General features: G+C 42.9%; 2 protein-coding genes across 3 annotated transcripts in view; one reads left to right on the plus strand and one right to left on the minus strand.

Annotated features, from left to right (window-relative positions):
- Positions 1–22,337, minus strand: part of LOC143357530 (uncharacterized) — a 247,368-nt gene that overhangs the window by 224,394 nt on the left and 637 nt on the right. The gene's annotated exons all lie outside the window — the stretch shown is intronic.
- On the plus strand, positions 10,157–13,802 carry LOC143356981 (52 kDa repressor of the inhibitor of the protein kinase-like). The gene is made up of 3 exons (XM_076793094.1): positions 10,157–10,199; positions 10,595–12,412; positions 12,604–13,802. The coding sequence occupies exons 1-3, from the start codon at positions 10,157–10,159 to the stop codon at positions 13,398–13,400; spliced, it is 2,658 nt and encodes an 885-aa protein (XP_076649209.1). The 3' UTR covers positions 13,401–13,802.

The raw sequence follows: 22,337 nt of genomic DNA on the forward strand, positions 1-22,337 counted from the left end.
TCATCGGTTGCTTAATTCCGATAGCAGGCTACCGGACGCATTTTAACGACTTCTGCGGCGGCTGCGCGTGGGTCGTCCCCGTGTTTACCGGAAATTATTTTCCTCCGGGACTACTCGGTCTCTCCCGTTCGACGCCCCACTCGGCAAGATGATACAGCGAAATTGACGATTCCACCGAATCCCCTTTATTGCGCCAATTAGCGCCGTCATGTTCGCCATTTAGACCCTTCCATGTGCATTTAGATTGTCGCGCGCTGTTCACTTTCGCTGCACCTGCACAGATTTGACAGGACTAGAGTCCTGTGTGACGATCTATGCGGGATCGAAATTTTCTTTGCACCTTGCTACCGTGGATATTCCAAAACCAAACCAGCCCCTGCAGTCGGAAACTTTTCCGGATTTAAGTAGAACATCTTACTTTCTAACAATTTCCGAAAAATTTCCGATGAAAACATTTTTATAATTTGAGTAATTGTGAAAGAAGAAATTCGGAACCAGTCATTTCGACTGGTTCGATAGTTCTAGCGTTAAGGGTTAATTAACCCTTTGCACTCGGCGCTATTTTCATTCTAAAACTAAATTTTTCTTCCGCCTTACAATATTTTCATCTTATTCATACGAAACTGATTCGATTTCCACATGTAATATTTAAATGTTTAGTAATCTATTGAATACAAATTTTGTAATGTAACAAATATTTTGTAATATTTTTTGTAATTTCCTTGAAATATTGCCACAACAATTTCTAGTGGTGCTGCAGAGTCACCACTCGAGTGCTAAGGGTTAAAGAAATGGTTGAACAACACTGAATTCTAGTTCGCTAGATCTATTGTAAATATACAAGCAATTCTTAAAAAAAAAAAAAATGATTGTGGTACACTTACTGCCACGGAAGACCACACATCGTCTTTTTAAATAATTTTTGCATCGCGTTCTACGGACGTATACTGTACCCTGGTGTGTTAGGAGGGAAAAATGTTGGAATTTTGCGGAACCGCGAAATACACGAGGGGCGTTAAATAAAGAAACAGCAACAAGAAAATTCGCAGTTCCTCTCGCGATTAATAGAGATAGGAAATCCAGGGCACGGTCGACCACTGGGTCACCGAGCAAAGCGTCTCGAATCGGTGTCGGAAGCCTGACCCGGCAGTGGGTCAACTCCGCACATAATTTTCGCGTTCAAAGAGACACGCGCGACCGACCGGCAAAAAAGACACCGGAAACCGTCGGCACGCGTGCGAACGCGAGAGTGTAACAGAGAGAGAGGGAGAGAGAGAGAGAGAAAGAGAGAGAGAGAGGGCTCGCTCGCCTGCGCGCGGAGGCGCATTGCGTGCAACGCACTCGCTCGAGCACGCTCGAGCCGATATGCATCGCGCGCGGCCGAAAAAGCTCGGAAACCGGCCAGGAGCAGGCTCAGCGGCTTAAGTGATTTGCATGCGCGACAGGTGCACTGCGGAGTCGGTGTATTACGTGTTTAATTCACGTGTCTTGCATACTCGGCACTCCGATTCCACTGATTTCCATAATACAACCGCGGCGCTAGGCGAGCGAGCGAGCGAAAGAGCGACCCGTCAGTGGTGGAACGCCGCTAGATCCGATGGATTTTTCAGCACGCGAAAACCCCCCTCTCGATCCCTCCACCGAACCTCCCCTCCCCCTTCCACCGCCATGTGGATCGCTTCGTCGTGTATCGATCGTTTCGCTTCCAACGACACGTCAGCGATGAGAGACGTTGGCCCCGCGATTTCTCGCCGCTTTCCTTCGAACCCCGTGTGCGACTCTTTTACGATTCGTCGGAGAGGCTCGGGGATTGGAATTGCTGGGAAAAGGTGAATGCATGAATACCGTACAGTCCCGCGCAAAACCACCGGCCCGCGACCGAAAGACCTTCCGCAACAGCGGATCGCGTGAAAGGAATTTCAATGCGTAATACCCAGACACCGTGGATCTTTATGCAAACTCCAATTTTCGTAGATCACTTACCGAGAGAACCGGAACACCGACTACTCCCGGACGACTCGAAATTAGAAAAAATATTTTCGTGAGAAATCTTCCCGGTTCAACCGGTTTCCCACCTTCTCGGCATTATGCAGTCGCTATAAAACTTCGCGGGATTTTCATTGCAGCACTTTGCCGCCGTCTCTTTTCCTATGGATTCTCCGTGGCTAACGTTTCCCAACCGAATTTTGTGTAAACCTGTTCGCACTCTTCGTTGCAAAACGACTACGTTCCTGTCAGGCCGATACTTCGATTATTAACCGATTTAAATGACGAGTATTGCTCGCAGTGGCTGAATTTATTTCGCAAGATCCACCGGAGGAGAATTTAAATTTATTTTTTTTTATTATTCATTATGCTTTAAAGAGAAGTATAATTAATATAGGTACAGTAAATTGGTGCGCTCGCAGTAATTGGGTCCGTTACCCTAGTGTGAAACTAAACCCGAGCTTATAGAACGAGGCTAGTAAAACTGTTTCCGAGTTTCTTTTGCAAAGCTCGCAGAGTATAATTATCATTTCTCGCTACGTAAAATGGTGTTCCTCAATTTCTCTTTCCCCTAAGCTCGAACGTGTGCAACCGACCTGATATTTGAAAAATTTGCTCGCATCGTAACTGTAAAAAGATTGGCAGTATATCTTGACCGCGACGAACGGCTGGTACAGAGTCGATATTTCATATCGATCTCGCGAACGATCCTTTCGATAATTGTGTAATCAAATAATTCGAAGGCAGCGGCGATCGATAAAATAAAAATGACGCTCGCTCTCGCAGTATCCGGCGATTGAACTGTTCCGAAGGGTGAATGCACCGTTGCACAAGTGTTAAGAATTTCTTGATACATTTGGCGGGATGCATTGTAACGGACTGTTTCTCGCTCGATATTTCTGCGAGCCGCCGCTATAGATGGCTCCCGAGCGATTTCACTTATCTCATAGCACGCGCAATTGATGCACGTAGCTCCATAGCCGAGAGAGAACCGAGATTGAATGGTAACAACCTCTCGTCGTCGCCAGTGGAAAATGTTAATTCGAGATTGTCTCGGCGGTGAGACAAGAGCTAACTGAAATGTTTGTGGAGGCGCCTAATCAATGTTCAGGGAAGGGAATTGTTTCTTGGTGTACTGTTGCAATTGTGTGCCCAAGTTCTCCGAATCAGGTGCATGCAGGATGCACCAGGAACGAGGACACTGGTTCGGGGCTCGATAGGTTTCCGTCGAATTATCTCGTTTGAGGAACTAGTCTAGTCGCTGCCTCTGGGTAAGAATCGTTTCTTGATCGACGGATATTGGCCTCCGCGAGTTGGCGAAATTGAATGTACAGAGCCGAGCAAAAACGATTCCCTGCTACAGAATCTTGATCGAACTACCCAATTTATGAAACGATCGTAAACTTGATTCTTGCTCTACTATTGTCATTACCCGTAACTGATCGAACCGCGTACGCGAAACGTTTGAAAGGTCGGGGCAAAATCCCAGGAAAGGTTCGCTTCGAGGCGATCTTAATTTCAAATTATAGGCGAGCAGTTTATAGCAAAATTTGTGTTTTCTCGGGACACTCGGTATACAGGGAAAATTACCGCCCCATCAAATTGTCGGTAGAGCGATGTCGGCGAACTTGCACGGATGACCTCGGATATTAATTCATAAATTATAATACACGGAATTGCAAATTATCCGGGGAAACGTTCTTGGAATATACCAACATATTAGCACAGGAACACGGTGCTTAATACCAGGTTATTCGAACCCCCGGTTCTACGGAGCTATCCGTCCAGAAGAAGGTACATTCAATATTTAACAAACTCCGATACTTCTGAGGTCCCGTCTCGAATTTCAAATTGCGGCCCCCGAGATATTCGCACGAGACCGTGGCGGAACGCCTTCGCGGCTAACGCTGATTTATAATTACATCGCGCCGGATAAAAACTGCTATGAATTTCTCCCGACGTGCACGCGTCCGCGATGAAAGGACCACGATTCATAAATGGGAGCTCTTCCGAGCCAGTTCTTTCGCGGCCGTTTAACATTTAGAGGGCCAGGACGCCATCTTAAATTGGCTTTCAGCAATACCGTATTGACTATCCTTTAAATGCATAAAAATTTGTATAAATATACAAACACACTACCCCTGAAAAAATGCTGTATATAAATTAGATAAATTTGGTACAAAATTTGATATTTTAGAAAAATATTAGTAAAACCTCCCTTTTACTTTTTACTGAAGATAAAATAATAATCTGTCTATCTTTATGACAAAGGATTAAGTAGCATAGCAAGCATTAAAAGTGGGGGATGATTAAACCCTTCCTAAGATCAGTGTCTAATTTGTATTAATTTTTGTAGTAATATTTCATATATGACGAGTTTTGTAAGAAAGAAAACTCGAAAATGTTTTCCGTATTGAAAATATAAATGATTATGGTGATACTCGACTTGCCCGATGGAATCATTTCTGTTAAGGGTAGCATATCGGTTCTTGGAATAAATCTGCCCGCTTATGCTATTCCATTTACCGGCCCTCTAAAGGTTAATACCCAATTGCAACTGGCTGCTTCGACTTCATGAATTCATATTCTCGTCGGGTCGCAACGTTTATGCGTGCCAGTGTTACACGATTCAGTATATTAATGGAGAACGAGCTAGTATCATCCGCCTCGAACACCGTTACGCACAGTAACAAGGCAGGTGATTAATCTCTCATCATTCGCTCAACCAATAATTAGCTATTGGTTAATAATCGACAGGTCGAATAGTCCGCGTTGTATCATCGCAAACCCCAAAAACGAAATACGTCCATTTCGCGGCGAGATTATTTCGCGTTATCCCATTACCAAACGAAGGAGCAGCAAGTTATCAACGTATTATACATTTCAGCCACATTCCATTAAATCTCATCAATATAAAATACAAATTTAACGGGGAAGTCTGACTTTAATCGGAAACCGTCAATCTCCACTGCGAAGAGATAAATGACTTAATGCAGAATAATGGAAATTAATGAAAATTGCCTGCGCTCAATATTGAATTCTTTATTCAATTTTAACACTTTATCTGCCGGAAGCCTGTTAATAAGATTTTCAATAATGGTGTGAGAAACCAGAAGGAAGCTTGAAAATCATATTTTATATAATTCAACAATTTTAGATTACGTTCTTGGGAGTGAGTTGTAGGAGCAATTAAAAAATCGAAATAGTCACCGGTAGACAATCTGATAAACAATTCTTTTAAGGAGTGTGCCCATCAAAAAGATGTTTGCTGAAAATCCGCCACGCGAGGCGGCAATTAAAAGCCGAAATCGTACAATTTAGATACCGCGAACAAGAGCGATAAACCCGGGGATCGTCGCAAAAATGGTCGATAAAATCTGATGCACGACGCCCATAAACAACATGCATGCTTGCACAATGATTTCCCCCGCATTCCCGTCGATGCGCCGAATTCATGATCCGATACAAACGCCGAGGGGATGAAAAGGAAAAAACGCGAAGAGCAACGATGAAACAATGATCAGCGCTTCCCCCCTCCGACAACGTTTCAAACTTCTAACGACCGGTCTGCCCTCTCTCTCTCTCTCTCTCTCTCTCTCTCTCTCTCTCTCTGTCCGACGAGGCTTGTGTGCACACGGACGCGTATACAATCCTCCTATACAGGTGGACGGGGTGTAGGTATGGTCGCGCGCGCACGTGTATGCGTGTGCGAGCGCGGCTGAAAGTCCACGGGGTCATCCAACCAGTGGGGAGGCCGAGGCCAGGAGGATGCGCCGCGCTGGAATTACGCTCTTCAGGATTAACGTACCGAAAACTTGTTTACGTGTTTTCTAATTGCCGGCAGAAGGAAGCTGAATGGAGCCGATACAAGCGCATCGTGAGAATCGGGAAACGATAACCTGCGAGAGATACCTCCGCAATCGGTCCCCACCCTCCCCCCGAACCTCTCAAGAGCCGATTTTTACGTGCCACGCGAATTTCCACTCGGCCGATTCATTCGCGATGAGTAACCAAACCATTCGAACGATCGGGACCAAGGCTCCGTTGCACGCGGGAACCCGCTGAAAACGCTCGGGATCATCGAAACGTGCCCGTGTTATTCACCCCTTTCTCGTCCCTTTGTGCACTCCTAATCCTCCTACTTTGTTCGGCTCGATTAGACACGAAAGGGGTATTACGGTTTTAATAAAGACTTTCTCATTTTCTTTCAGGCCGTACACGCTTTCAAACACTCGACGAAAGTAATTTCGCTCGCTCCCGCACGTTAGTCGCGAATCATCCTCGAGCGATGCATTCTTGTTGTGCATTCGCGGTTTGATTGAGTTTTGTGAAATTGTAACGTAATCGAAGGGAATAAGGTATTTTACGGTATTTAAAACAGACCTCGCGCGAGCCTGATACTTTTTCACGAATATCGATTTTCAACGATTTTTAGTAGTTCGCCTTTTTAAACTTTTTTCCCCAAGGTTTTTACTCTGAAAATAGAACACGAAAATAGTTGGGAACAACTGTTTAACCCTTATGTCAGTAACCGGGCACCCAGGTACCCACTTTCAATTTCTTTTTACAACTTCTTCAATATTTTTGCCGAGAAATAGCAAAATTATTACGAAAGTCGATGAATAATATAGATTCGGGGAAATGGTAGGAGACGGTCTCATAAACCAGAGATCATAGAATTGCATTGTCTTTTCTAGAACGTGAATCGAACGTAAGAAAACACAGCCGCGGATCAGCCCGCTCCTCTAATCTCTTTTTAATTGGAGCAGATCCCGACCTATTGCGCAAACATTTGAGCACCGTATGGACAGGTGAAACTTTTATAGACGGTGCAAGCGCGTCTGCGACGGCGAGAACAACGTTCCCCGCGCAGCTTGTAAATTTTTATAACTTCGTTTCACCGCTGGTTAAGCCCGTGCAGGCCAGATTTCATCCGGCGGTGGTATCGCACACGCTGCCGTCAATTAGAAGATGGAATTGAAACCGCAAACGTTGCATAGAAAAATAATTCTATTTATTTAGATAACAGATTTAAAAATACGCGACTCCGAAGTTACAACGGTGACAGCCGCAGAACGTTGCCCCGATAATTGCTCGCCGCTTGGGACCGGCGTCGAGCCGCGACAGTTCGGAGAACACGCTGTCATGGTTCATTTTTGAAAACATCGTTTCGCAAATATCGGAAATTTATTTTCGAAAAACGAACCCGGAGATAGAGAGACGGAGGAAAATTAATACACGTGTCTGCTCGCCTTGCCACGGCGTATAAACGTCACTTAAAAACCGCAGACAATGCATCGTTTTAAATGCACAAGACCAGCAACGTAATCGAAGTGGTACCGTACCATCAAACTGCTTCAACTTTTAAACCAATTCATTAGCGAATTTTATGCATTCACGACCAATCTGAGTAGGTGAAACACGAAACAGTGAAAACATCAGACGATTCTAAGAAGACCATTATGTTATTTGTGACTTATTAAAATTATTAAGAGGATGAGCTGACTTAGAAAATATTAATTTTTATTTTAAAATATCTGAAGATAAATCGAACCATTTACACCGTTTTATCTATCCTCAAGCAGAAATTCACAGAATTTAAAAACGCATATAAGCGTCGTCCCAGACGAATATGTTAAACGAGAGAATGGTGAACGAAAAATGAGCAAAAAGGAGAACGAAGCAACGTGTCATATAATATCATCAGGAGGAGCTTTGAAATATTGACGATTACCGGAGCTCGTCGGGTACGAATTAACGATTATCGGGAAATAATATTCAAGAATGATCGGTATGGTTCATTTCGGAGTATTAATTAACATTTAACTGATCGCGGGAATTCCGGAGGAAAACGTGGCATCGGGCCAGGTTCGCCAGTCACGTAGAGCCTTCTCGTTGTATTGGTAAAACGATTCTCCGCTGGCGTGGACGTGATTGATTTTGAAAATAGCCTCGCCTCCGGCCGCTGTCGATAAAAATATTTGCAACTTCTGTTATCATTCGTAATTGCCCACGGTGCGCACGTATCCAATTACCGGGGGAGCCGGCTTATTACAATTCGCGATTTATCCACGCCAAACCGTTAAGAGAACGTATTCATCTGAGCACGGTGAAACGAGCTAGGAAAACAAACAGACGTGTCTATTGTCTCCGTTGTTTTCCACTTTGTGGACATACGGTTTCGGACAAAGCAACATTACTTTAACGGGTGCGCGGGGGTGAATTTTCGTCGAATATTGTTCTCCACCAAGATTTCAAGAGCGTCCTCTTTACGAATTTTTTTCAGAAGAACTATCAAACTTTTTGTGTTGCAATTTTGCGCACATATTTATAGATACTTGAAGCACATAAGCTATTTTTTCAAAGTAAAAATAATGAAAACTACACGAGTTGTATATATTTTTATGGAGTCAAAACATTAAGTCTCAAACGAAAACAAATTTGTTTGCATTTAAAATTAGAGAAAAATTACTTTAACCGCATTAATCTTACAGATGCGAGCAAATCCTTTCGCGCGCATATTCTACGGCACTTAGAGAGTATGCAAAAGTGTGAATTTTTTGGAAATCAAAACCAGAATACCACCTTGATCGAAGTGTCTTTTTCGTTGCCCGAGAGAACAGGCGTTTTGTTCCGCTGGTGAGCCGCGCGCGTTTTTTAAATGAAAATCACCGGAGGTCCGGTGTATTACCGGTTGTTCGATATTAAAGAACGGTGCCGGCGAAAAACGGATACGAGACACCGTGAAAAATTCAACGCGCCGCTGCTGGCCGGGGTTGAACGTTACCGCTCCCGGGAACTTTTAAAGGGAGTTTCGCCGAAGAATTCCGGGATTACGAGAGAGCTTCTTAAATTTTAAACAACGCCCGAGCCGTAATGAAACCCGGCTTTGCGCTATTAAGTTAAACGGTTTAATTAACCGCGTTCGTAGTCCGTGTTTCACGGGCCAATGGCGCGAATCATGTGATTATTAATACACATTACAAATTACGATCGGCACTGTCATGAATATTTCTGTGCCCGCTTATCGCGTGTTCCGATGCGGAAAATATTATAATCACCGTAATTAAGATTTCAACAATGCCACCCCGGAGAATCGAAAGTTCTATGGGCGCCCTGAAATTCTTCGATTTTGCACGAGCTTTAATCCCGTCGATGAATTTGCTTTAACTTTTGATCAAAAGTACATACGTTCCGTTTCGTTATTTTCCGTGGTAGCACTTGTGTAATGTTGACAACGAAATTTCTTCCTTTTCCGAGGATGATGTTAAAGTTACTGAGGTTAATTGAATGTTTAATTTGACTAAAAAAACACCGTTTTTTCCAGGTCACTGGAAGCGTTAATTGTACACCGAGGCGCGTGCATACGTGCACATAATTCTGTAGATATTAATTAATTTATTGGGTTGGAAATGCTCCGGCTATAAAAGCAACAGTAGACAAATACCAGGGGGTACGTCGAAGTGCATTAAACTTCTTATGACCAGGCAAATTCCTATTTCTACGGTCTGTTTTATAGAAGACGGAATAAGTACAAGAATTCTTCCGGGTAGTGGAAGATTCCTTCGAGTAAAACGAAGCTGTTCACCGTGCTTGATATGCACATTTTTTGCATCATACTTCGCAGCGTAATTGTGAAAGGTTTACGAAAAAATTTCGGAAAAATCGTAATTTTTTAGAGTTCATCTAGCCGTGTTCGCGGCCACATTTTGAACCCCGAACAACGTGAAACCGTGGCTCGGAGAAAAAGCCGAAGCATCTTTATTTCCACGGGTATATTCCTGGGGAATACTTCGGGAGGCCAGCAGGCTGCGCCTTTCTCTTTCCCTACGAAGCTTCGGTTCACAACTAACGGAGAAACTGGAATCTCGTTGCGTGGATACGAGAGGAGGAGAGAATCCTCCCCTCTGCTCCCCGGCGTTCCGGGTCGCGTTCTATCTCGTTCTGTGGCGCACGGTTTCCCCGCGGTTCGGGGTCTCTCTCCGTTCGCTTCTCGGTCAGGGTCCTCCTAACAACGGCGGATCCAGGGGGGTGGTCATGGGGGTCATGACCACCCCCTGAGCTGGTTCCAGGACTTTGGTGGACCACTAATTGAACATAATGATTTTATTTATATATTTTGTCACCATACAGATTTTATGTAATTACATAAAAAAAAAAAAAAAAAAATATGAAACCCGGTCGCCTAGGACCGCACCACGGCCGGCGGACCGGTGAGATAAAAAGACGATCGGAGTTTGTAATAAACAAAAGAAGGTGGCCCTGTGCCGGCGACCCGCGACGGTCAACGGGCGACAGTCAGTCTTTATAGCGTGGCTGAAAGCGAAAGACGTGTTCGGTTAATTTTTAGTTATTCCTACACCTTTATAAGTATTCTTAAAAATTGTAGCTGCAAATTCATTAATTTCAAGAAATGGTAAGTAATCAGTTTCTGTAAAACTACCTATATTATTATGTTTTTATGTACTTATAACTCATATGTTTACAAAAGTTTGTTGTCTGATGTGGGGTGTGAAATTTGCATGGTTTTGCTTTGTTTGTGAGGTAATGCGCCTGCGCCACCAGCCTGTACTATAGCGAATATATATTTAATATGTATTTGCAACAGTCTGTTGTCTGTTGTGGGGTGTGAAATTTGCATGGATTTGCTTGCAGGGTGATTCTAAGGGAAAAGGAGATGGTAGTGGTGGATTGAAACATTCATTAAAAAAAATAGATTCATTTTTCCCAAAGAAACCAAGGCTTGAGATTGCTTACTCGAAAAATTCACCTACAACAACTACAGATGAAAATAATTGTATTGCCGATGCTTCTGCTTCTACAGCTACATTGCCTACATTAACCATAGATGAAGAAAAAACATGCTCTCCTGTTACTAACGATATTCAGCCTACAATATGTACATCGACTTCTGATTCTGATCAGATAAAGACTTCACTTTCTCAACCAAAGTTTGCTTCAGATATTGCTTGTTATATAGGGGAAAATATAAATGATTCAACTAAAGCTATGTTGCTTGAAAAGCATTGGCAGCCTCCCCCTAATTATACTTTTCCGCATTGTGTTGTTAATAAAAAAGGAAAACAAACAAAAAAATATGCTCAGAAGTCTCACCTTGACAAGTTTCACTGGCTTGTTTTGTCGCATAAAGACCAGGGTCTTTACTGCAAGTACTGTGCTTTGTTTGTCGTAGCTCCTGGAGGTGGTGTACAGACAAAAACACCTTTATGTCGACTCGTAAAAGAACCATTAAAAGCTTTCGGTAATTTGCTAGGTGAAAATGGTCTTCTGCTAACACACCAGCGAAACAAATACCACGAATTAGCTGTCCAAGCAGGGAAGAACTTTTTATTGAGTTTTCATAAACCGGAAATTAACATAATGAACCAAGTAAATAGTCAAAGACTGAAACAAATAAATGAAAATAGAGAACGTTTGCGACCAATCGTAAAAACTATAATATTTTGTGGCCATCAAAATATATCGTTACGTGGCCATCGCGACGATGGTAAATTGCTGAACTATGACAGCGTAGTAGCCGATGAAGGGAATTTTAGAGCCCTTTTAAAATTCCGTATTGATTCTGGCGATATTGCATTGCAGCAACATTTAGAATCTTCAAAATCCAACGCCACGTACATCAGCAAGACTGTACAAAATGAGTTGATAGATGTTTGCGCAGAAATCATCCAGGAAAACATTTTACAGAATGTGCGGGAAGCTAAATATTTTTCAATTTTGTTCGATGAAACAACAGATATATCACATATCTCACAGCTGAGCCTATCATTCCGATATTTGCATGATGGCGTTATTAAGGAACATTTTGTGACTTTTTGTGATACCTACGATGTTCTTAGACGTGAAGACAACAATTCAGGTGACATAGAGCCTCGATTGACAGGTGTAGCTTTGGCGAAAATCGTTGAAAATCTGTGTACCAAATTTAACTTAGATTTATCTTGGTGTGTGGGTATTGGAACTGACAGCTGCTCGGTTATGGCATCAGATACAAAAGGTGCAGTGCAAGAATTGATGAAAATAGCCATTCATGCTAAACGTTGCCCGTGCAACAACCATGTGCTCAATAACTCATTGGCAAGATCATCCAAAGTAGTTTCCTGTCGCAATACATCTGGCACAATGAGAAAAGTTGTGGCATTTGCCAATGCATCCGCTAAGAGGCATGAAATTTTTAAAATAGAACTCGGAGCTGCCATGCAAGGTATTTGTGAGACACGTTGGGTAGAGAGGCATGATGGGCATCTTCAATTTCAAGGAGACAACTTAGTCAAAATTTGTAGCGCTTTGGAGAAGATTTCTGCTTGGCAAGACAATAAAACTGCCAATGATGCGCATTGCTTGCTGCAAACATTGCGCAGTTCTGACTTTATTATATCCTCCATCTGTTTAAGTGATGTATTAGGTGGGTACTTCCCTAAATTATTTTATTTCTTATTGTTTGGCAAATGAACTTATACGAGTATACTAAACCTACTTTAAAATTATGTTGTTGTTTTGTTAATATTTTATGCTACGAGTACATACCGTTTATATTAAGTTATAAATTCTTAGTTTATGCACTACAGTCACAGTCACTTACTTTTTATTTTTCAGGTACTACTGTATCTTTAAGCAGAATACTGCAATCGAACTCAATTGATTTAAAAAAAGCTACGGACGCTATTAATGATACTTTAAGTGTTTTACAAAATAAAAGAGAAAATGTGGACGTAATCTACCGACAGCTTTTTGAAGAGGCTAAAGAAGTAGCTGAGCAGCTAGATGTAGAAATTAAATGCCCCAGAATAGTATCAAAACAAATACATAGGGCCAATAACCAACCTGCTCAATCTGCTGAAGAGTATTTCCGCAGAGCTATATACATCCCTCTTCTAGATTCAATAATAAGTGATCTCCAGGACCGCCTGTCTCCTGATGTACTTAATTTGTTTCAGCTAAGCGTTTTCATGCCAAAAAGCGAATGTAGTAATGAAGACATTGAAACTGTGAAACAACTAGCTACCGACTATACATTATTACTAGATAACACTCCATTTTCTGTCATTGTAAATGAATATCGGCTGTGGATGGTGAAGTGGCAGGCGTGGCAGCGGAGCCAGGACATACCGCAGTCGATTTCTGATCTTATTTTAAATTGTGACATCGATATGTATCCTAATATAAGAAAATTTTTATGTATTATGGCTACACTACCTGTCAGTGTAGCGACAGCAGAAAGGTCTTTCTCTACGTTGCGCAGAATTAAATCGTGGCTAAGATCTTCAATGGTTGAAGATCGCCTAACCGGACTGGCACTTCTCCACATTCATAAAAACGTACCCATTGACGTAAATGACGTAATAACGCGTTTCGGGAGAAGACGTAAAAGAAAAATTGATTTTGTTATTTAAATATATGTATTTTGTCTGTTTCTATTTTGTTTGTTGGAAACCCTTGTCGTACCACCTCTTCACTTTTGCGGAGTTTTGCGTCATACCCCTCGACATACCTCTAGCTGTTATGACAAATCATTCACCACGGTTATGGAATATAAATAGGCTGCCTCATTCCGTGCGTGATAGTGCTTCTCTGAATGTCTTCAAGAGAAGATGGCAATATGTACGTGTATATGTACAAGTTATTATGTGTTAAGTTTTTCAAGTGTACAATAAAGAATAAATATTTTTAAGTACAGTACTTACGTACATTAATAAAATACCTACTTTTTACTTGTATCTATTGTTATCAAAATTAAATTATAAGTTCTTGACTTGACCACGACTATGTGACCCCCCCCTGGCGCCAAAGCTGGATCCGCCCTTGCCTCCTAACATGTACAATTAGTTTGTCCGGACTTGGGCCGGGGCCGACGAGCATTTCCCCGCCATTTTCTATTTATCTTGGACGCGTTATCGATGCTCGGGAGGTCGGGGGGCCTCGCGCATATTAAAAGTTCACGAGGCTTGCCAGGAATCCGGGAAGGAGGCGAGGAGGGAAACCGGGCAATCGTACGGCGGCGCGCACACGTACACACGGGGAACCGTGGAAACTTTTCATAATGTAGGGGATATGCTGGTTCCGTTTAGAAATTTTTCAATCATGCCAGGCAACCTCCCCCACCTTCCCCCGGACCGACGGTATCGTGAACTTTGCATTCCACGCGTCCTCCACCGGTTATTCCACGTACTCGCATCACGCGGAATAATACCGAAACTCCCGGCCCCGGTTAACCCTTTGCGCACTGTCGCATTTTTATCGAGGTATTTCGCCTATTAAATCCGGCCGGATTCCCGGACAACGGCTGCGAGCCGACCGATTTTACGGGACTCGGTTTTGAAAAATCGATTTCTATTTTTTTTTTGCATTCTCCTTAAGCGTGAGCGTTGCAGAATTCGTGTGTGCAAAACGCTTGAAAAATTAACGTAGTCGCATGCGTTTAAAGAACGCGCTGCGAGACATCGATGGTTGAATCTTTAAACGCGCTTCTCTCGAAACCACTCTCTTCAAAACGGTTGCCACGATATCTCACCTTTCAGCTGACCTGTTCACTTGGAATTTTGAGGGAACCTTCGGCACACACCTTTGGTTATCGCGCGAACCAAAATTCTTCAAATACGCCCGTTTTCCTCTTATTTTTCCATCGTGCTGAAGGCGAGAAGTATTTTAAAAAATCGGCAATTTGACAAAATGTGTAAATGATTTAAAAACATAACGTTTTCAAATCTATAATAGTGTAGCCCCTATCTGGCTTCTTGAGTAAAAATGTCTTTGGAGAGGTTCTTGTTAGCAACAAGTGCAGCTACAAGACGGAAACAAAGGTAAAATATTTTTCGAATTCTGTTGCTCCACCGAGGACGTTTTTCTACGAATTAGCACCTGTTGAAAACGCGTTGGAAAGTGTAGCAACAAGCGATGGCAAAAAGTTTCTCGCAGTCGCCTCGGTGAGAACGCAGCTTTAGCATCGGGGAAACGCGCGGCCCTTCCACGCCGTAACCCGCCGTGGATTTTTATAGATACCGCGATATAGTTTCCTTTAAGCTTAGCATTTTGTACGATTATGTACGCGCGATAAAAGTCGTATTATTATCCCCCAGACTGCGGCGTTTATGAAAATTTAGAGTTTTATAGACACCGTGCGTGGTTAACGGCGTGAACGGCCATATTGGAAGCTCACCGCGGAAGTGAAGATTCCCACCGCACGGTTCATCGTGAAAATTAATTGATTTTTGTTTCGTTCGGGATCGTTTGTTGCTCCCGACGATAAAAATACACCTGCACCCGTTCGGTGACATTCGTATCTGGTTAAAACGCATTGTGGGCGATTTTTTATCTGGTTTATTTTTCAGTCTTTGAACGGACCGTTTTCCCACGCGTGCACGCGTGAGTCATGCATCCGTGCGTTATCATCTGAACGATAACGCGTATGCCCGTGTTTATTTTACCGTTTGAACGCGTTAGCTGTTTGCTCACCTCGAAATCAATGTAAACCCCGTACTTTTTTTACTTTTTTTTTTTTTTTTTTTTTTGAAAATCCGTTGAACTCGCGAAAAAGAAATTGATTAATCAGGCAATTTTCGTTGCGATTAACGTTTAACCTTCAGATTAATTGATTAATTAATTAATTGAAGGCCATTATTATTATTATCAATTTTTTAGAAAACATTTTTGAAGATGCTTCCTTAGTCTTTCTACTGTTTTAATATAACAGCTATTTATTCAATTGACTATTTACTTAATTGACGATGGTTAATTCGGAATGATCGGAATTACCCGACATAATAACAATTAACAGAGCAAGCAATTTTAGGAACGTTCAACGGCACACGTTTACTTTATCGAATGTTCCAGAACGACTAAATGAAACTACAAATAAATAAACGATCTGCACGTGCGTCATAAAAGTCTCGTCAAATAGCGGAAACGTGTTTCATTTTATTTGCCGTATTATCAATCTGTTTACTTAAATAATGCAGTTGATAGTACGAGCACGACTTCGAAGCTACACGGAGGAGACATTAACAGAACACTGCGCCTCGATAATTGCTCGCCGCTTGGGACCGCTGACGAGTGCAGAGTAGGTAAGTATGCGTCGTTCCCATGGTTCTCCTTGAAAAGCGTCGCTTTACTAATTTCTCAGATTTGTTCTCGACCATCGAACAGAAAAAGGTAATTCAAACTTGCGGGTCTACTCGCCTGCGCGGCGGCCATAAAAGCTATGAAAAGACCGCAGGAAGAAAATGCACAGTCTTAAATTCTAGCGATATTCATAAAAGAAGTCATGAACCAGTCGGAGGTTCTAGCGTTAAACGAGGGAAGCCATAATGCGAAGTGTGCGATAAATTATAAGAAAAAATGAGAGCAAAAATGAGACGTACGGCGTGAACCCTTATCAAACCAATTCCAGACCATACCGGGAAAGTCTTCGAGCGTATTGATTTTTGATAACTGCAGCCAGTTACAAAAATCCACGTGTACCAACGTACACCTGTTAAATTTCTAACTATCCAACTACGGGAACTCTACTAATAGAATCTTTAATGACTCCGTCGTTTCTGAAGGAAGCCTAATAATTTTCTTTTAAAATAACTTATTAGGTTATTTCTTAGCGAACGAGTTCTTAAAAAGCAAAGGATTTATCTCCGATTTTTAAGGAATTTTTTAATGACTTTTTTTTTAATAACTGCACGTGGATAAAATGTGTTTATGCGCAAACTCGTAAAGTTGATTCTACAGCCAGTAGGAGGGCCATAACATTTGCAAGATTTATTCGAACGTCATTTTTCAACTAACAAACGAATCAAATGATTAACCATCTGGATACTTTGCTTCTTGTCTCAGATATTTGAAATTGGGCAGGTGTAGGCTGACTTTTGTGACGGACTGTGAGCGATTCGATGGGCCCGATAAGAATACAGCGGCGTAAGGGTTAAATACGATTGTTAACACAGAAACGATGGTTCCTTGGGCCTCCACATTCTCACCGCACGAATATTTCAGTCTGTTCGGCTGGCTGTACGGTTCAGGGAAGGAGGGGTGGGGGCGAGAGAGAAGAAGAGGAGAGAAAGAGAGGAGGAGAGAGAGGGGGGGAGAGGGAGAGAGAAAGAGCAGGATAGGGAGACGGTAGAAGCCGCGAGAGGGAAAGGGCGAGAAGAGACAGAAGGGGGATAGAGACGGAGAAAAGGGAGTGTATACGGCGAAGCCGAGGGAGCCTAACTCGCCGAGGTCGGGTCGAATAATAAAATAAAAGAGTACGGTGGACGGGGTGTAAGGTGGTGGCGTGGCAAAGGTAGAAGAAACTTTCTGCTACGGGAACACGATGGGGCCCCGATGGCCGGAGCGGCGCGGCCGTTGGAAAAAGATGCGGCCGACGAATCGAGCGAGCCCTCGAGGGAGAAAGAAACAGAAGGATCCGGCGTTGCCACATGCTCACTGAATTTCCGACCGGTCAAATATAAAGGCCGTCTTTATACAGACCGCCGGTGCCTATGCAACCCGCTTCGAAAACTCGCATCAAATTCTTGACGTCTCATTAAACATCGTCGGGTTTCAACGAGTTAAACGGCGGGCTGCTCGACCACCCCCATCAGCCCCCGGTGATACCAGCCGAGGCTACCCAACGTTTCGACGTGCAAAACCAATTTCTGTAACTCGTAGATACCTCTCCGAACCGATTTGTCGCGCAATCCAAACGTTCAGACCTTCGACGGCGGAGCGCCGGGTCTATTTTAACCCACAATATCAAAGTAGTCGTTATCTAACTCAGTTTCTTGAATTGTCAACTGTTCTACTTAATTTTAGGTTCAACCTTGCATTGTTTTTGTGCTTTTTTCTTAAATCTCATTTAATACCAAATGCAATTAGTTTTCCTACACTACTACTCGTCATTAGACAAAAAAATGCCATCTTTTCATCACAAGAGAATCTTTGCACCTTTCACCATGGATGATGAATCATCAAACAAGTCATCTACAAAATGACGCTCTAGACCAGAATAACCCCTTAACGCATTCGATGCTCGCGAGTTCTTCGCAGGCCACCGTGACACGTATCCGCGACAGGTGCATCGTTGCATCGTCGCCTCGCTGATCTCACGATGCGTGGGTTGCGACGCATTCGTTACAGTTACACCCTTACAGAACTTCAGGAAGCTACAATTTCTTAAACGAACCGCTTATCATAAACAGAAAGAATTTTGTTTGTTTAATAACAGTCGACTGGAGGACGGAAACAAAGTTTGTACAGCTTGGTGATGCATCGCGGTCTAGAATAGTTGGATAATTTGTGCACGTAACTGAATAAAGGTAGCGTGTTCCAAAGTTTTTAATAAATTGATTTACTAAGATGTAGATGCAGTGTACCGGGACGTTTGTTGCGAAAATATGCAAAAACTTTTTAACAGGAATTATTCGAGTATTTATGCACGAGGTAACTCCGAAATGGCGGTACGATGTTAGAAAGTGAATTTACTTGAAAAAATGGTAACAAATTTAGTAAGCAGTTTTAATTTTCATAAAGTCTCCACAAATTTCTAACACCAGTTTATCATAAATCAGAAAAATTTCTGGAAGAATTACTCTGTACCTTCGACTTTTTAATAGTTTTTCTTCGACTTTATTTAAAGTTCAAATCCATCCGACAATTTGTCGAACTTCGATTTACAAATGTTCTAGAGCAGTGGTTAATCTAACAATAAGTTCTCGCGCCCCCTTGAAAAATATGTTTCTATTTCTTTATTTAGAAAATTACATCTACCACAAGATAATTTATTTATTGAAAAATAAATTTTCCCTCGAGAATGTAGAAACTTCTCTCGCACCCCCAGGAGTGCCCGCACCCCAACGAACCACCGTTCTAGAGTATAGTTACAAATATCAGCGCATGAACATCGACATGCAGAGACTCTCCCGGTGACCTTCCTTTGTTCGTTAATATTCATATTTCCAGTAGCGCATATTACTGCTTTACGCGTTCTCTGAAAGAACGCCATTGTCTATTCATCGTTCCCGCTTCGTACGCAGTCGGAGTGTTTATTTATCGCGCGGGAACTATAAACAAACGATCGAAACGATGCCAATGACTCCTTCGAGTAAAGGCACGATGTGTCTCGTTAGAAATTTTTATCGCCCCGCGTGACATTTACGACACTATAACGAACGGGTGGCCACCGGCTCCATTACTGTTATTATTGGCTATGCCTCCGTGTAGAAAAAAGATCGTTAATATTCACGTCCCCATTGGTGTACGATGTTGCGTCGTCGTTCGCATACCGATTTTCCCTTCGCCTCGCTAAAATACAATTAGCCTAAAATACCGTCGCGAAGATTCGCAAGAACGCGCACGTGTACGACATATTTATTTGTCAACGGCGAGGATCGAGTTTCACGGCGGGAGAAAAATTTTCTGCGGAAGCTGCCGTCGGGGGCACTCAATGAATAATATCGGTGGCGGATGAAAAATTCATGTAACCTCTTAATGATATTTATGGTATACCGAATGAAGAGGATTCGGTCGGGTCGGTGGAACGGCGCGCTCGGCTAATCAGTATTTTAGATTAAAAACTTGACCGGGGGGTGAGGGACGCAATCCACAACTTAACGGTCGAATAATTATCGCGCGACTTATTTCCACGTATCCGCTGGACGCGTCTGCCTTTTAATCGGGGGAGCGTGTGGTGCGCGAATCACGCCGGATTAATAAAGAGCACCGAAAAGCACGCGATAGAAGCTTTTTTGAAAAGCGCCCTAGCTGGCCTGGAACCCGGAACGATCCACGTCGGCAGCACGGCGAGAGTACATGCAATCAACGTCAGAAGAATTTTACGAGAGGATCGTCAAATATAGTCGGACCGTCATCTCCAGCTCGTTTTCGTCACCCCGAACAAAGTGCCTGGTCTACACCGATCGATAACCGCTGGTCTTTTCATTAGCAGCTTTTCGGCCAATATTTATTTTAGACTCGTCCTGCCCGCAATCGAAAAATAATGCACCGGCGACCCCGTTAAACGTCCTCGAAGAACCGATGGAGCATTTATCTTCTACATTGTTTCCGAGGTAACGAGCAAGAACGAGACACTAAAATCGATTTTTGACCAATTAATCCCGTGTGTTAAAGATGGAGACTAGAAAAAGATACTAAGATTTTTGCAAAGGGGACGAACGCATCGGGAAACCACGCGCGGCACGTTTGTGTACGTGTTAATAAAATTAACGGGTGTGAAGTTTAAGGAATGTATTTTTACAGGTGACCTTGAACGACTAGCGAGCATTTAACGGGATCCTACTGTATGTATATTCAGCAGTTTCCGCTCTAAATGGGATTTTAACCTAAACCATTTGCTGGGAACACTCGTGTAATTCGACTAACGCGCAACCTTTTCAATTCGAGGCTGCTGGGATTGCGGGCAGACAAAAAAATTCTCCCACAGTAAGTTGAGCAGCGTGAATTGACAGAGGTGCTGCACAAAGTGGGAATTATCCTCGGTTTCTGACAAAACGGGCCACGGGCCTCGAGCTCGCGGCACGCAACCGGAATTTCAGTTAACGATTGTTGCATGCGCCCGGTTAATTGCTACGTAATCGAATTGCAAACTTTACGACTTCGCCGGAAGAAGAAAAAGGTATACCAATTTACCAGACTATCCAGTATCCTGTATCTAATAATAGATATGACTATTTTACCGTATCGCTACTCGCAATAAATACAATTAAATTATATCGTACTTCTTTGTAGATATTATTATAGCAAATTAGTACACGTTTCTTCGTGTTTCCAATGGCATCGTAGAGTCTGTAATGGCGACGCGATAACGTCAATAAGACTCCGGAACTTTGTAGAAAATAAAAAGTTTCTGCATCCATTTGCAAGAAAGATTAAATAGAAATTCATAGCTGCCGCCAATAATTTTCATATAGTGGAGATAACACGCCCTTACTATCTTTTAATCTTTCTATTTTTCATTGTTAACTATTGTCATTTGATGACCGTAAAAATGGAGACCGCGGAGACTGTAAATTATTTGTAACTGAAATCGGAAGATACCGTGTTTATCAACACGATAATGGATGCCATAAAGCTGCACGTTAAAACGTTAATGGCGGGTCGCGAAGATGCACGTTTTGTCAGCAACACGTGCAAACGCTCTACTTTCGGTCCGTTACGAGTGCAGCGCATTACAGCAAAATATCCGCCCGGAATCAGATCGCGGCGGGCGCAATGATTATCCCGTTATATTTTCCCCATTCGGAACAGTGCTCTAGTAATAAACATTTTAGCCAGTGGCCAGCGGCCAATGCCGGGCTTTTAAACAACAGATGTTTACAACGCGATTAACCCTCAAATGGTACGCATTCATAACGCTCGAAATTGACAATAAATCTCTTCCCGTTTTCACCGGAAAAACTGTGTGCTATCCGAGGGAACCTCTCCGCAAAGTTCTACGTGTAAAGTCAGCGATATTAAACTTCCCAGCATAGCAGCAAAACAAGAATATTTCAAATAAAAGTTTGTGAAATTTAAGTGACACCTGTTACCCTGTGTATTTTTCCATGTATTAACGTCGCTAGCGGCAGTGGACTAAGAAAAATATTCGAGTGCTGTTTATTATTTCAGAAATCGTCGAGCGACCTGGGTTGTAAAGAATACGCCCATCCACGGTAAGGATAAGCGATGCAACCCTGTTGAGAAACGCAGCCGATTCGACGGAACGCAAGCTGGCATTCGATGGGCTCCAGCACATTCGTCGAGGAATCGGAGATAATAAGGAAACGAAGGCAACAATGCGTATAAGAAGAATATAGCGGGGCCGAGGAACGCGCTTCGGTCTCCATGGAAACTGTAATTTATCATTCGCTGGGTAACGCCGCGCGACGCTCGAAATGCACCGGCGGCGGAAAAAAAAAAAGAATGGGGAAGTAGATTGTACGAACGCGGAGGGCAGAGCAGCACTCGAGAACATTTAGCAACAATAAACTAGCGCGGAAAGGGTGGTGCGACATCTTTTGCAGCGTGGTGGTAGATCTTCCGAAATTGATCGTGCTTCGCAACGCGCATACTCTCATTACTACCTGCATATGACAATAAATGGACTTTTCCCTCATGGGATGGTTGTACATGTGCGAAAAGGTCTCCGAGCGAGCGAGAGGGAGAACGAGCCCATCACTGACACCTATCGTGCAAGTCGTAAGAAATTTCAAAAAAGATAAGTGGTCGCGTGCTGTTCGACGCACGAGATGACAACGATCGGTTTGTTTTTCTACGAGAGAAGCGTTCAGGGTGCGTCTAGCGATAGACGTAGACAATCGGTTAGGGGAAAGAGCGACCACAATGTACACACACAGGCACAAGTGGAC

This window comes from Halictus rubicundus, chromosome 9 (genome assembly GCF_050948215.1).
Source record: "Halictus rubicundus isolate RS-2024b chromosome 9, iyHalRubi1_principal, whole genome shotgun sequence".
Classification (NCBI taxonomy): Eukaryota; Metazoa; Arthropoda; class Insecta; order Hymenoptera; family Halictidae; genus Halictus; species Halictus rubicundus.